Source organism: Typopeltis vanoorti, chromosome 19, assembly GCF_054136105.1.
Source record: "Typopeltis vanoorti isolate ZY-2024b chromosome 19, IOZ_Tvanoo_1.0, whole genome shotgun sequence".
Taxonomy (NCBI): Eukaryota; Metazoa; Arthropoda; class Arachnida; order Uropygi; family Thelyphonidae; genus Typopeltis; species Typopeltis vanoorti.
In genome coordinates this window covers 33,860,004-33,876,972 of record NC_143567.1, presented here as the reverse complement: position 1 = coordinate 33,876,972, position 16,969 = coordinate 33,860,004, and the positions used below count along the sequence as shown (strand labels likewise).

General features: G+C 32.2%; 1 protein-coding gene across 1 annotated transcript in view; it reads right to left on the bottom strand.

The window, feature by feature from the left end:
* Window positions 1–12,599: 12,599 nt before the first annotated feature.
* LOC150095987 (uncharacterized) overlaps window positions 12,600–16,969 on the bottom strand; it is a 340,717-nt gene continuing 336,347 nt past the window's right edge. Inside the window, exon 11 of the mRNA XM_090409460.1 lies at window positions 12,600–12,721. Coding sequence (XP_090265586.1) covers window positions 12,659–12,721 — 63 coding nt within the window. The 3' untranslated portion in view covers window positions 12,600–12,658. The remainder of the gene's footprint in view (window positions 12,722–16,969) is intronic.

Here is a 16,969-nt window from a genome sequence, read left to right as displayed (position 1 = left end):
CCCTAATGCTTTTATCATTATAATGTTGAATGCTCTAATGCAGGAGAAACAATGAAGGGTCCAAAACTACCCAAATGACAAAATAATATCTGCCTTTTCTTAACACTTTAAAGCTTTCATCAAATGTAAAATTAGACTTTGCAGTAAAATAATTCTTATTTAAAATAAAATAATGGAGTCATATGAAAGTATTTTTATAGTACGTTTATGCAAAAATGTTTCGTAATTTAAACCATATACATTTTGACTATTTAAATATTTTTTGTATATTTTATGGGTATATTTCATCTAGTGTATTTTATCTAATTATATTTTAATATAAAATTTTACATAAAATTTCCTTTAGTTTTCAAAGAATTATTCAAAAAACGAATTATGATATATCTCTATTTTCCTCCACCTTATTAGTAAAAACAAACAAAAACAATTGCATATCATCAACTTGTCCTATACAATTATTCTCCTCGCTCTCTCTCTTTTTTTTTAAAGAGAGAGAGTTTGGAGGGGGGGGGAGAACAAATCTTCAAAATTGAAGTTCATTTATGTGAAAAGAAAATGATGCAAGCTAAAATAAAAGTATACAGAATTATAAAAACATGTTAAATGAGAGTCACATTAAGTAGTTTTATCTTTATTTAATGTAATTATTTAATTACATTAAATAATTTTTATTATGAGTGTTAATTTAATTGATTAAAATGTCACCCTGCTTAACATTATTATATAAGTTAAGAAAGGAAGAAAAAAAATACAATTTTTATGGTTTAAAAATACCAAACGTGCAATGTTTAATCTTTAGGATTCTAAGTAGATATGTTAAATATATAATGCAACCTTGATATAGTGAATATTTATAACATTAGAAAAATTTGTTCATTATAACAGTATTTATTTTAAAAATAAAATACCAAACAAAACAAAACTAATAATGCCTTTGTTTTCTCTTCCTATATATAAGGTTTGATAGACCATAGTTATAACATGTTTTTCACTGTATATTATTCATATAAAAAACTCCACATTTTCCAACCAGAACCAAATACATGTATAAAGTGCTATACTTAGACAGTATAGCATATATATATATATATATATATATATATATATATATATATATATATATATATATATCTATTAAGAACTTGTAGTTGTAGTTTTCTGTTGTGGAGAATTAATGAGAAATATTTTAAAGCTTATTGACCTTTCACTGAAGGAACCAGAAAATGATGCAAAACTGTATACTGAAATCAAAAACTGTGATATTTTATGAGCACAACAGGAGGCAGAATTTTTTCATTGCTTCTTTTGCAAACTTCTTGAGAAAGTGCATTGTCTTTGGGTTGTTACCTATAAGATTTCCTATACAGATTCTCAGTTTTCTGACACTAAATGATATAATGGATAAAAAGTCAAATATACAAAGATGAAAGTCACTGACAACAAATAACACATGCCAAAAGAAGACAAACAACTGTAAAACATTAAAGATGAGCAATTCTTCCATTATCAAGACAGTCAAAATACACTTGTCTACCTGTCTTAGCAAATGATAAAATTTAGTGCTTTATATTTATAGTAAACAAAGTATATTCTTATTAGAAATATTTTACCTTAAAAAGTATAATAAAATCTCAAATAAAACAAAATGTTCAAATTTTTCACATACATCAAAACACACAAAAATATTTACAACAGAATGTATATTACTTTACAAAAGAATGTCTTATAAAACAATGTTATACAAGATCTGAAAAGCACCATACTCCTAAAAATTCTGAGAGGACTGATGGCAGTGATTGAATCAACATGGAATATACAATGACTAGATCCATTTGATGATGGCACATGCTAGTTTGAATAAAAATTGCAAGGATAAATTCAAAGGTTCACATTTCTTGGCATCAAAATTTATAATGGAAAAATTAAATTGTAATCAACAACTATATAAAATTATTTCAACTCAATAAGAGCATTTATAAAAAAAACAAGATTTGTATACAGATGTAGAATAAGGAATATGATCCATCACAGAGACTATGACAAATGTAGTTAACATATTTAAGTATAGTTACAGATTACATATTAGACATACAAAAATTAACTTCATTTAATTATTCAAGAAACAAGTGAATAATTTTGATAATATAGCACATAAATTATTTTAAAAAACGATAAAAATACATTTTCAAAATATGTACCGAGGTAGTAAACTTGGTATAAAAAATTCCATGTGGCTAATGGACAGAAATGCGATCGAAACTAAAGCATTCTTAGTTGATAATACACACATCAACCATGAGAAAATGTACATTTCTATTACTCATTCATTAACTTGTCACAGAATATGCAAAAAATCCATAATTTATTATTTTTTATATCATCATTACTTTCAAGTTAAAATTCATTTAACAAATAAACTTTCATTTGTTAAATAAAACTATTCTAAACTTCTCTCACCCTCTAGATTTATGAATTATTGTCTAAAGTTACTATATGCATTATGCATAACATAACTGCAGCCAAGATGCACATTTTATTTTCAAACATGAATGGTAAAATCTCCTTTCAGAAATATAAAACAAAACTTTGCATTGTGTTTCAAAGATATTTTTCAGCTCCCCACCCCCACCCCAGATTAAAAAAAAAAAAAAAGAATGCTCATAGGTAAACTACCCATAACCTAACCAAAGAAATAAATAAATGTAATAATAATTAAACAGATACCTTGAATAACACATATTCTAAGTGCTTATGCAGAAATATAGATTTATGAATGAAAATAATCAAATAAAATGTGTTTAAGATAAAAATTATTTTAATCAATATGTTGAGTTATATAGATACTACAGTAGCACACAAATTAATCCAAACAAAGTGAATTTTCATCAAATTCTTGATTTTGGTTTTAGTTAACTATTTTCGGTTTTGGTTTTAGTCCACTATTTTGGTTGGGCATTGTGTGTTTTAACTGCCTTTATGATGTTTATTAATAATGCGTATTTTTAATAGTGTAAACAAGTTGACATTTGTAGTGTTTTATTCATTTTGTGTGGCTAAAAAATGAATTAATCTCTATGAAAGCATTCAAACATATGTACTCTTTCTCAGCATATATCCATGATTCAAAGGCAAATTACCAATGCATGTGGTGTTGGTTTGGGTACTGTTAATGAGATTTTAAAGAGATTTAGAGAGACAGATACCTTTTCTCCTGACAGAAAAGGAAAATGTGGCCAAAAAAGGAAAACTACACTTATTCAAGACTGTTTACTAGTTAGGAAAAGCAAAATGAATCCAAGGTTGTATGCTGTAGACTTAAATAGAGACCTGGCAGATAGTGGGATTAATGTTTCTAACATTAATTTCTAACAGTCTGCTGAAGATTGTTGGAAGTAGGGAGGACTGCCCACAGACCAAAAAAAAAAGAAACAAGATGAAGGCTGTACAGAAAAAGAGGCTCAAGTGGGCAAAGATTGAACTGCTGAGAAGTGGTAGAAGATAATATTCTCAGATGACCATTTTTTTTCTGTCCAAGGAGAGTGAGTATCCTATGTTTGCAAATCAGCAGCCGAGAAGACTTCTCCTGCCCACCTTCAAACATGCTCTTAAACACCTAGCTAAAATGATGGATCATTTGTTCCTGTTCATGATATGATGAAAAGCGACCAATACATAAAAATATTGGAGAAAAGAGTGGTCCCACAGATCCAGAAAGACAGAGAACTCATCTACCAACAGGATCTCGCTCCATGCCACATTTCAAGAAAAGTGAAGGAGTCCTCAAAGATCACTACATCCAATTGCTTCAGTGGCCAGATAACTCTCCTGATTTTAACTCAATATAAAATTTTGGGGTCATAGTGAAAAGGAGAGTTGAAAAATTAAATTATGAAATTAAAATTTTTCTTTAAAAATATGAGTGTTCAGATTAATTTGTTTGCTACAATGATTCCAAACAATGATTACTAATTATAACTGTTTACAAATTCTGAGTTTCAAAAAAAGTTCTAATTAAGACTTCAGATTGCAAGACACTTGAAATCTGAATTTGCTATCATCTCCTCAACATTATTTTTTGCCATGATTATTCATAGCTTCAAATATTTTTTTGCCAATAATGACTATCAGTTTAATGTTAGTAAGCATAGAGCAATGCACTTTGGTGTAATGTGATAAATGCATATTACAATGGGATTATGCTTGGAGTAACTGACAAGGCTAGAGATATTGGCATTATAGTGTATAGAAAGTTGAAGTTTAAAGATCACATAACAAACATTGTAAATACAACTAAGACGATAATTGTGATGTAGAAATGAACACTGACATGCAAGGATATGGAGGCCATTTTGCCTCTTTACAAGGCTTTCATACAATAGCACCTGGAATACTGTATGCAGATTTGGACTACTTGATTCCAAAGGGATAAAGAAGCTGGGGAGAGGCTGCAAAGAAGGGTTACAAAGATATCTGGATTATGGAATGTAGATTATGAGGATAGATTGAGAATACGTGGACTGCAGACACTGGTAGATAGAAGAAAGAGGGATGATATGATAGAGGTCTATAAACTTTTGAGGGGGTTACAGAATATCAGCTGATAAAATTTTACATGGAAGGTGGGGTGGGCATCCACAGACGTTAGGTTTGTTTACAGTTAAGAAAGGGGTAAGAGCTACATTTTTCTCTCACAGAACTATGAGTGGGTTAAACAGTTTGCCTGTTGAAGTACTGTGTGCTAGTGCAAATAAGTTCAAGAGAAGATATGACAGATGGTGTTGGTGATATATGTCCTCCCTTGATAAGTCCTTGACTTCCTGGAGGTCTAATAATAATAATAATGAGCTATTTTCTGCTATATCTATGATCATCTCTTTATTCCTGTCTGAAAGAGACAGGAATGAGGTTGGATCTTTAATATTTCATATTTCCATTTTTCCAGTGTTGGATTCTAAATGAAGAGAAATGAAAATTGTTAATACTTCTTTCAGAATCCAACATAATCCTCCATGTCAAAGGCAAGACTTGTAAATATTATTTATTGTTTGTCTCTTGCTTATAGTGTATTATTCATATAATTGCCTTGAATTTTGTTTATTTTTATTTAATAATATAATCTTAAGTAATGCAATAGTAATAAAAAGGCTCTGTATAAAAATATTATTCTTTTAATTTACTTTATTATATAATAATATTTTAAGAAGCTGTGCATGTATGTTATAGAATTTGTGTTTATTATGATTGAATGTGATTTATATGAACTATGGATTATTTCTTTATTTGTATTTCTGAAAGAGAATGTATATATGTAAGTTTAATGTACCCTATGTGAACTATGATATTTTTTTATTTATCATTACTGAAAGAGAAAGTAATTTTATGTAATTCTTCTGATCGGATTTGATTGGCTGTTGACAAGGAAACAGAGTTAATTTTGGATAGCGTGTGTGTGGAGCGTGAGCTACAGTATTCGAAGGGAGAAGAAGTTGATATAAGCTGAACTAGCTAGAACTAGATTTTGGCGGGAAGAATGAACATATTTAATTGGAGAATGAAGGTAAACAAAAGAGAAAGCTTATGGACAGCAAGGAGTGAAGTAAGGGGTGGCAGTAATGGGGATTTGGAAATGCCGTAAATAGATTATGAAAGGATCGGTAAATTAATAGGCAATTCGGAATATTTCTACGGAATTCTAAAATTACGATGAATTCCAGTTGTTTTGAAGAAGAACAGTGCAAGGCTGAATTTAATGCATAGTAATAAATAAGGAATAAGCAGATTACCTAATACGAGTGTGTCATGACTAATGAAGCTCTATGTTTAACATTGCAGTTATTATAGTGAAGATTTCTTTTGAATAGTGTTGCTTCAGAGTGATAGTTAACTACAGTTTTAAGTGTGCCTATAGTGAATCCAATGTGTAAAAGATGTAACCCGGCAAGAGCAGTCCATTTTTTTTTTTTATATTTCAGTGTGAAGATATAAGAGTTAGTCTGCCTGATATATCTTGACATTAACTGTGGCGTTCTACTAAAAATAGCCCAAGTATGGAGCTTTAAAGTGTTCCCCCTTGAAGTGATAACTGCCTCATAATTAAATTAAGTGTTAGTTGACTAAGAGAGAATTAGAGAATTCTACTTTAAGAATAATTACTGTGAGATTCCATAACATTGAACTGTGTGAACCATCTTCAATTATTTGGATGAATATAGTATTGACAGCTGAATGTGCGATGCCTAAAGTTTTATGTTTGTTATGAGTATTTGGACTAAGCTGATTTGCATTATCTTGTTTTTAAAGTTTTACTTAAATGTACATGTTCTATAACCCTGTATTAAATGTTTATTTTATTGGATTCAATTTGTTGTTTACCTGATTTTTCTTCATTGTACTGCTCATAAAGTTTATTGGACCTTGTGGAAGCCTTAAATATTAATTTTAAACTCAGTCTGTAGAAAAGTGAGATTGCTGAAGTTAGTTGATGATTGATTCCACTACATTATACAGACTAATCTGAATATAGAGTGGCGCAGGATAATATAAATTTCTCTATATTTGGATTAGTAATCAACCAACAATTAATTAAGATAATAAAAAACAGATAATTTAAATAAGAACTACGTTCTAACAAGATGGCGGATTCAGAGCCAGGATGTACAATCCAACACCAGTTATTTAATAAAACCAAAAAACAATTCAGAATGTTTCACGTCCAAAGTTGAATATGTAACGTCTAACACATTGGCTACATGCAGTCTACTGTTTTATATGGCTCTTAGGGGGGGGGGATGTTAGTGATTAATAAAAGTTTTTAGAAAATGCACAACTAGTGAGAGACTTCCACATGTCATGTAAAATGAGGCGCCTTGGCAGGAATGTGCCGGCAATATGTGTGATGCACACAGGCACCAGGATAGTAAAGGCACAAAAGATTTCAGGTGAGGAGGAAATACTTAAAAAAATATTATTCATTAGTTATATCAAAATAAATTACATTATTTTAAAATTTAAATTACATTTTATAGATTTGTCTTAAACAAATTATTTATAATCACTTATTTGTTATTATTCCTTAAGATCTTATTTTATTCTGATCCTACTTCTAACAGGTAATTTAGCATAAAAACAAGTAAAAACTTGAACTAGTGTGAGTTTACTGTTTCCAGGATGACACGCATTTGAATTTGCTTAATCTTGTTCAAACTTGCAAAAAAAAAAAAAGGAGTAGTAGAAATCTGATTCCACCACCTAAATGTTTAGAGTGAAAAATTTTTCTTTAAGGAAAAATTTTTCAAAGGAAGAGTAAGCCTTTGTTGGATTCTAATTATGTAGAAAATAGAATAAACGTTGTTTGATTCAGAATCCAACATGACTTTCCGTCACAAGAACTATATTTGTAAATATTATTTGATGTAAATAACATAAATTGTAATTGATATCATATAACTACCTTAATTATGTCAAATATTTAATTGCTTAATCAAAGAAATGTTTTAATGGTAAATAGATTCTGTATTAAATATTATTAAGCTGTTTTATTTATTATTATGTCAATATTATAAGAACTTGTATTTGTAATTTAACTATGCACTTATTGAAATGCAAATATTCTATTTATTCTTTTTTGTGAAAGTTAACGTTATGTAATAACTGAATGTAGTTATATAACCTAATGTAACATTCGCGAGAATGTTTACGTCTATCGGTTGTCATAGAGACGCGTGGAAATAAACGAGCGCGTGTGAAGGGAGCGTTTGTAGAGGAGAAGAGAAAATATATACGTAGTAGGGGAGTCGGAACGGAACTTTGGAACTATAAGGTAGCAAGGAAGTAAACTAAAGAAGTAGAAGTAATTAAAAGATTCCTAAGGATAGGAGTTGAGTAGATATTTTTTTTATAAGTGAATCTTATAGTTGGCTGAAAGCAAAATCAGCCGTAGTAATAAAAGGAAATTATTGCTGTAATTGGATAATTAGAGAACTGGACATTCAACGAAGAATTCTGAATAAATCCAGTCGGTCTACAATTATGACTTATTTCTATACTACGAAAAAAGGAATTGTACGGAGTTAAACTAGTTGATGAATGAAAAATAAGAATAATTAATGTACCTTATAGTTGTTATCTGGAGTTTTTAAAGCGCGATTAGTAATGTTTTAGTTATTTAGTGTTTCGCAAGTGTGATAAATACAATTTGAAAGTGTGCTCACAAAATATTGGAAGTACTGAAGATTATTTCTGGTAAGGACAGTCATATTAGTTTATTTCAGTGTATGAAGATTTAAGTATTAGTTCCGTTGCGCTGTTTCTAACATTAACTGTAGCATACCATCGAGGCTGAGAGTTGAAAATATAGACATTGAAATGATATCTGCCATGGTTAGTGCCTGTTATGAGTCAATCGTAGAGTGTAGTTGAGAGATACAAGGAAACTGATTAATTAAGAATTTCTATTGTAATAAGTTGGGTATAGGAACTTTGTGATTCTGAAACTGTGAATTTATATGTGAAAGTTTGGAAGATTGGATTAATATGAATGACTTGACTTGATATGCTAACTTGACTGGTTTGTCATATTTAGAAGTGGAATTTATGTAATTGTTATATAACCATATATTAAATGTTTTGTTTGTTAATTTAAATATTGTGTTTGCCTGAATTTCTTTTTACTGCACCGTTCACAAAAATTCGGATCTAGCGGGAATCCCAGAAGGAAAGAAAATAAATACCATCGGCCTGAATGAGTGAAAAGACTACTAACTAATTTTGAATTAATCCTACTAATTCATATAGACTTATCTAAGGATAGAGTGGCGCAGTATAATAGAAATTTCTCTACCCTTAGATCAGTGATTAATTTGCAATTAGTTTTCCTTATTTGATGAAAGTGACTTTTAGCAAGATGGCAGATTCGAACGTCAAGAGAACACGTCACGACAGTAGCTAATGATCCTGACTTTAAAAATATGCCCTCCTATTTAGGAGATAAAATTCAAAATGAAATACTCACTTTATTGGCATCAAATATTAAAAATAACGTTTTTATAAAGTTTTTTTTTATTGGGGGGGGGAGGGATATAGGGGCGCCAACTAAAGTTTTGCACACAGGCATCGGACACTATTGGCGTGCGCCCTGGGTCTTGGTTTTGTTTAGACTGAGATGGAAGCGTATTACATCACTAGATTCACTGTAGATATGGGTCAGTTCTTTGAAATAAAGCAGCAAAGCCAATACTAATGCATTTCATGGTGTTCCACAAAGAAAGCAATCCTTGAACTTGTGGTCATCATTCCTGGATTTTTTTTTAATGTAAATTGTTTAGATAATTCTTACATTAACTCTGCAGTGTTTTTATGCAGATAATGCTTAGGCAATCTGACAGCAAAACATGCAGATGGAATTCTTTATAGATCTTAAAGATATTTTGAAGGGTGTATTCTCAATATCTTACTCTACAGGGAAGAGTGATTATAGTAACAATTACTAACACCAGACCTTCACAAAGTCAAAACACTCACCACAGGAGCCACTCCATGCAAAGAAGCTCCTTCTCACTCCTTATATAGTTTACAAGGATAGCTATTGTTATCTTCAATTAAATATATTTCAATATCATTAATATACAATTTAAACAATAACTTTCCCAAAACAGATCTCAGTGTCACCTTAGTAATTCTAGCAGTTAAAGTAACAGCTGAAGGAAATGATACATGATATTATTCCTAAAATATGTCAAAATACTGGAAAGTTAATTTCAAGTGGACCATTTTCTTTTTAATACTTCTAAACAAATATTCTGCTTTCTGTTTTTTATTGGTTACTTAAATAAAGCTATGCTAACCTGGTTCTGGAAATTTTGTGGCTGATCCTTTCCATTATTTTCTGACATCCCTCTATTGGGAGGGAAGAGGAATTTGATTTACATTCTAATTTATGAAACTGTTACAAAAGTGCTTAACATTAATATAAGTGAATTTAAATATTCACTGTGTTTATGTGCTTTTCATTCCATTATTTATAAACGATTATACACTGTGTGTTAAAATGACCTAATTTCTTATTTAGGATGTCATGATGAATGGTTGAATTCTCCAGGAGTAACTTAGGCTCTGTCCTGTATATCTTTCTTTCTCTTACACATAAATGACTTTTTTTTGCATTGCCGAGTAATTCTATACACAATTTTGCTTACCGAACACTACACTATTTTTTCCACTCATCTGACAAATCCTGCAATGTTCAGACATCCCAAGCTTGAAAGTACCGGGGATGTAGAAAATGATGAAAACTGATTTCCATACCAATCTTCAATGAAGAGGGGGAGGGGGAGTTGAGAATAACCTAGTAACTAGGTTACCTTCAATGATACCAAAATGATACTAAAATGAGCTTATTTTTTCTCTCTTCTTGAAAAAAAAAAAAAGATCTCAGTTCACCTTTCCTTAACTTCAATAATACACAAATCCTCAAAAGGATCAAATTTGACTTATACTTCTACATCTTTATGTTTTTAATTTTTTTTTCATTTTTTTAATTTTAATTCAGTCTAAAAAAACAAAACAAAACAAAACTAGACATCCTCTTCTGATTAAAGTACTATTTTTTACCCATCTAGCTACTAACTCTGTACATATCAGCCCATACTCTTCACATTCAATTCTTGACACTGTCCAGAGGAGAGAAGAGCCGAAAGATGATCTCTCTTACTGATTCTGTCTCACTTCACCCTATCTTAATGTGTTTCAGCTATCTTTTCTATAGGAACTTTCATGGATACACTGCTCTGCTGAATGGAGTCATTCCTCCATCTTTTACTGAGACTGCTAAAACAAGAGCAGAAGCTGGTCACACATCCTTTTACAGTCTGACTGGATCAAACTTGCTTCTCTTCTTTCACTTTCCATCTCATGACTTATTTTTCACGGTATTAACAACATCACACAATTTTATCAAAGAGATGTTTTATTAACTTATATTTTGCTGATTTTCAACTCAGCATCATCAGAACACAACACACTGGTACACACGACAGTGAGTGAGCGAAACAATATAATTGCAAAGGACAAAAGATCTAAAGTCCCATTTTTGGCACCCTCTAACAGGGAAAAAAAAAAAAAACTATGCAGGACCCTTACAATCTCTCAAATTTCCCAAGGCTACTATTACTATGACAAGTCAGGACTGGTAGACCATGCTTTCGACACTCCTTCACACAGGATTACATGGAGGAAAACGAATGCGCTGCACTATTTAGAAGTTGTTATAGATCTGAAAGATTATTTTTTTTTTGAGTCAGCAATGGCTTTGAAGAATTCTCCCAACCTTAACAAATATGGTTGCATTAATTTGCCAAAAATTTGGGAGACTGTTATCCTAAGAGAAACTCTTGCATAGCTGTTTTTTTTTTTTTTTTTTTTTTTTTTACGTTAGAGGACGCCAAAAATAGGACTTTAGATCTTTTGTCCTTTGCAATTATATTGTTTCACTCACTCACTGTCATGTGTACCAGTGTGTTGTGTTCTGATGATGCTGAGTTGAAAATCAGCAAAATATAAGTTAATAAAACATCTCTTTGATAAAATTGTGTGATGTTGTTAATACCGTGAAAAATAAGTCATGAATAATCGTCAACACCTCAGCTTATCTGTTAGATTTCATTCCATCTGTTCTGTTTTATGGAACAGTGCGCCGATGACTATAATCTGCAGCATCTTTTTCAAGAAAAATGTTAACAGGTCCTTCTTTCCCAACTCTCACCTACACTTGACTCATGTGTAGTGCAATTGATATTAAAAAAAAAATTAAAAAACAAAAAAGACAACTTATTTATAATAGAAGTAAATCTTAGAGTAAGCAGATCTTTACAGTATTTGAAAAATACAATAAAATCACTACTTTTACAAAGATAGCTATAAAAGCAAAGGTTAAAACTACTTGCTTTGTTCTAAAAGATTTTGAGTTGGTAGAATATCAATTCCAAAATTTATTACCTGAAATGTGAACCTTTGTTTATCTAAACTTATACAACAAATTAAATAAAATGAGCTACTGAAGCAATGAGTATAATTTAAATGCAACCAATTGGTAAATGTAATGTAAAAAATCAAATGGGATTTAAAAGCACAAAACCACACTTTAGTCTCTGCATGTCAGAATAAAACAAATCACAGAGTAATTAAATAGAAAAGCAAACTTTCAATCTCGTGCTTCAATAACACAATCTTCATTCTGAGCCTACCAAATCTAAAATTATAAAATATCATGTAATTCTAATACTAAAACATGCAGATGAGTTCACTGAAACTTACAACAGCTATAAAACTTCTAGTTGTAGAGCAAGTAAATGAATAGCAATAATGGTTATGACAATAGTTTAAGAATTCATTGACACAATTTAACAACATGAAATTTGTGTATCACAGTTAGGAAGTCAAGTGGTGATGATGGAATCAATTTTTTTTTTTTTTTCTTTTTCTTTTCATGCTCTTAGAGAACATGACAATATGGCAGTGAGTTAAAATGCACAGAGAAGTATGATTCCAATTTTTTTTTTTTTTTTTTTACCAAAAATAATGAGAATGTCATGCAACCAGTACTACAGATCTAAGATGAAACCATTGATGGACAACAAAGTCATCAGAACAAATATTTGGTATATCATCCATTAAACGGTGGGTTGGCAGCAAGTTGAGCTTTATATGCACAGACTACAAGCTTGGCCTGTAAGAAAAATAGTTTTATTAGCACCTTATGAATTTTTGCTGAACTAATATTAGCATTTATTATCATTAAATAAGCATCTTCATGAAATGTGAAGATTCACTGAGAAGGCCTACACCAACCATGATTCACATAGTGATTTATTATACCGTTCCTTAAACTCATTTGGCAGCGATACATTTATCAATAACCACTGGCAACCCATTCTACTTATTACTCATTTATTACTATCAAAGCAACAAAAAAAAGGTCTATGCACATTCTTGCTAATTACACTTTTATACAGAATGGTCTATAAGTCATGGAACATTCCACAGAAAGTGTCTATCTTCATGAAGCCAGAAATGGAAGGCATTTATTGATATTATTATCACAATTATTATCCCAAGACTTCATGGAGTCGGACTTATCTAGGAGGTCCTTTTTGTCACACAGCTCATCATACCACTCCCTAAACAGATCTAAATTCCCTGCAGACACCATGATCTCAGGCAATGCATTCCAATCATTCACAACTCTCCATGCAAAAAACCTGATTCTAACACCCACCTAACATAGCTTACAGGGATGGCCTCTTGTTCTTGTGAAGTCTCCCACCATTTTATGAAAACTGTATTCAACATTAATCCTATAACAACCACTTACTAATTTGTAAGTCTCTATCATATTACTCCTCATCCTCCTATCCACTAGCCTCTGCAAATTGCATTGTCTCAACCTTTCTCCATATTCAAACATTCCAGAGATCCAAAATTATTTTGATCAATTGCCTCTGGACCCTCTGCAACATCTCTTCATCCTTTTGAAAACCAGGTGACCAAATCTGTGCACAGTAGTCCATATGTAGCCTAATCAGCTGTGTACAATGGAACCAGAATCTCCTTATTTCAACAAATCAGTGTTCTCTGCATTATTCCCAGAATTCATTCTATTGTCCTCACAATTTTGGGAACATGTCCTCTAAATTTCACCATCACCCTACTATTTCTTATTTCCTCCACCTCCAACAATATATACCCACCAAGAGTAAATTCTACTTCCCATCTTTGTTTTCCAAATTTTAAAATCTTACATTTTGCAACATTGAACTAGCATCCTCACTCCCGTGCCAATTCACTCAGTCTATTCAAGTCTTCTTGTAAGGCCACAACATCTGACCTACTCCTCATAGTTTGTCCCAACTTTGCATCATTTACAAACAACTGCATATCTGAATTCAAATCTTATCCAATATCATTAACATACAGGATAAATAGCAATGGGCCTAAAACAGACCCCTGAGGCACACCACTAGTGACTTTCCTCTTCTGGGATATACTGCTCAACCATACACAATTTGCTAACATCTATCAGATAGCCAACCTCCAATCCAATGAACTAGTGTAATATCCAACACCATCCACTCTAGTTTAACTATCAACTTGTTATATGGTAATCTATCAAAAGCCTTTACAAAGCCTTAAAGTATACTGCTGTGTGTCCATCTTCTGCATCCAATGCTGCTGATGCTGCCACATTACTGTAATAAGCAAAGTAAATCCATGCTGTCCATCAAACATAATACCATTGTTGTCTGCCCAATTTTGGATCCTGATTCTCACCAGTTGTTTCAACACTTTCAACTGCAACACCTGCCAAACAGACTGACCTATAATTTGACACTTGAATTCTGTAACGTCCTTTATGAAGCAATACAATCGTGCCTTACTTCCACTCCTTTGGAACTTGACTCAATGTAAGACTCACATTAAACAAATATATCAAGGTAGATGTCAACTCCCTTGCACATTCCTTTGAAATACATGGTGATATATCATCAAGTCTAACATTGATATCAAGTTTGCTTAATTTCCCATATACTTCTTCCTCATTCACAGTCAGTCTTTCCTCCTCATTATCCACTGCTCTGAAACTCTCCATGATGTCAATTCACAAGGATGAAAGATCTTTATGACCTGCCCATTAAATATCTCAATTACATCCTCCACAGCAGTTGTCCTTAAATCATTTTCTCAAATCAATGCCATCCTACCATAATCATTCTTATTTTTGTTGGATACATATCAAAAGAACTCCCTAGGATTTTTTTTTTTTTTTTTGGATTCATTAGCTAACTGCTACTCATATTGAACTTTTGTTAACTTTACCAGCTGAGTCACCCTCCTTGCCTCTTCTTTGTATTCTGCATGGAATTGATTATTACCATTCCTCTTATGTTGCCTCCATGATGCCTTTTTTCTCTGTATTACATGTTTGATCTCTTCATTCAAGGAGATCGATGCTATCACCCAAGCAGCAGTGATCTCTTTTCCACTCAGTTCCAAACTGTCTCCTCAGCTTCTCATAATTCGATGGATTATGAGAAGCTGAGGAGACATTTCCTCACAGAGGTCCTCAAATGGTTGGCAACCACCCAGGTAATCACTTCATGGTCAACTCTCCCCAACTGGAGGAAGATTTCACACCTCATTTATACTAGCATCTTCTGATGAAATGATCAAGACCCTAAATTGTCATGTGCCCTCTTACATGCTTCCTCAGGTAGTTGTCCCTCAAAAATTCAGGAAACTCATTTTCTTTACCTCCAGTTGCTATCTCATCATCTTAATCTATATTGCTGTAATTAAAATCACCCATAATGATCACCCTTTTCCCATCTGCTTGGCTAATTTGCTTATACATTTCCTGGTCAATATCCTCCACATTACCAGGTCTATAGCAACATTCGACAAAATATTTTATTCTATTCATCAATATCTCACACCATACTGCCTCAAAACCATTACCACTATTTCCTCTTTGCCTTTCATTGATATAACTTTTTTCTATCATCAACAGCACTCCACCTCTTCATGAAATACATCATACACTTCTATTTCTATTCTTGTCAGGATGTCATCCTCATCCAACCATGTTTCACTTATGCCAACAATTTTTAGGTGAACATACTCAATCAATACCATTATTTCATTTTTTCTGATACTTCTGGAATTCATATACAAATATAACAGATCACTCCTGGATCTATAGCAAATTTCACTGATACCACTTATTAGATGTGACATCTCCATACTTTCCTTGAACCATTTTGTTTTCTCCTCACTCCTCCACAAATCCAACTATTTTCCCTATATTCCAGGTCATCCCTGTCCCTTTTTGTCTAAACACACATTCTCATCCTCTTGGAGCATCAACCTTTCTCATGCTGTGTTCCCATTTCCCTGTTGTTCTTGCATTCTCTGCACTCATGCTATCAACTTCTTCATTCATAAGCACCACTTCAATCTCTCCTTCCTTACTCTCCTGCTCTTTCACATTGCTTCTTACTTGCTCAGATTCATTCTTGGCATTCATTACTCTCTCTTCCAGCAGCAGTCTCTCCAAATGACTCGCATCAAAAACCATACAATAAAACCAATCACCATAAATTGCCACTCGCAGGTCTTTCAAAACCATTTTCATACAGACAATTTGTTTTTGCCTTCTTCACTCTTCCATACATATTTACAATTTTCTTCATTTCATTCTACATTTGCCTTATCACCAATTCAGATTCCAAATCTTGCCTACTTTTTACACTATTATTCACTCTTGCTATTTTATCGCTAGTCACACAGACTTGTTCACCATCTATCCCTGCCTGTCACCTTACCATTAACTGCACTTTATTTTTTGATATCATTACTTCCCACTTTATTATTAACTTCACTCTGTTTTTTAATGCCATATGAATTATCACCTGCTTTATCATCAATTGAATTTTTTGTGCTATTATTTCCACACACACACACACACACACTGAACATTCGCACAACCTTCAACTGCCAATGTCAGTTACGACGGCATGTTCCCTACTCATCTTCAAACTCCTATTTAAGCAAGCCTCATGGCCCATCAGAATATATCACACTTCCTACATACTGACACTTGTCTTTTCTCTTATTCAGCCTTTTCACATAAATATCCACAACATCTCATGCATACATACCACATTTACAATACCGCACTATTTTTGAGAAATCTACGCTGTCTACCTTATTTGCCTTTTGCAGAGACCTATGAAATGACTTCCCCTTTATTGCCATGTATTAGTGTGCTAAGTTTAATGATTTTGTATATAAACAAGCTCACACATTATAAGCACTGCAAGCACACAACTTTTACTGCAACTCTTACACATAAACACACATTTATTAGAATTAACATTTACACAAACCTTCCAGCCACGTGATGTGGCTTTTCATAACT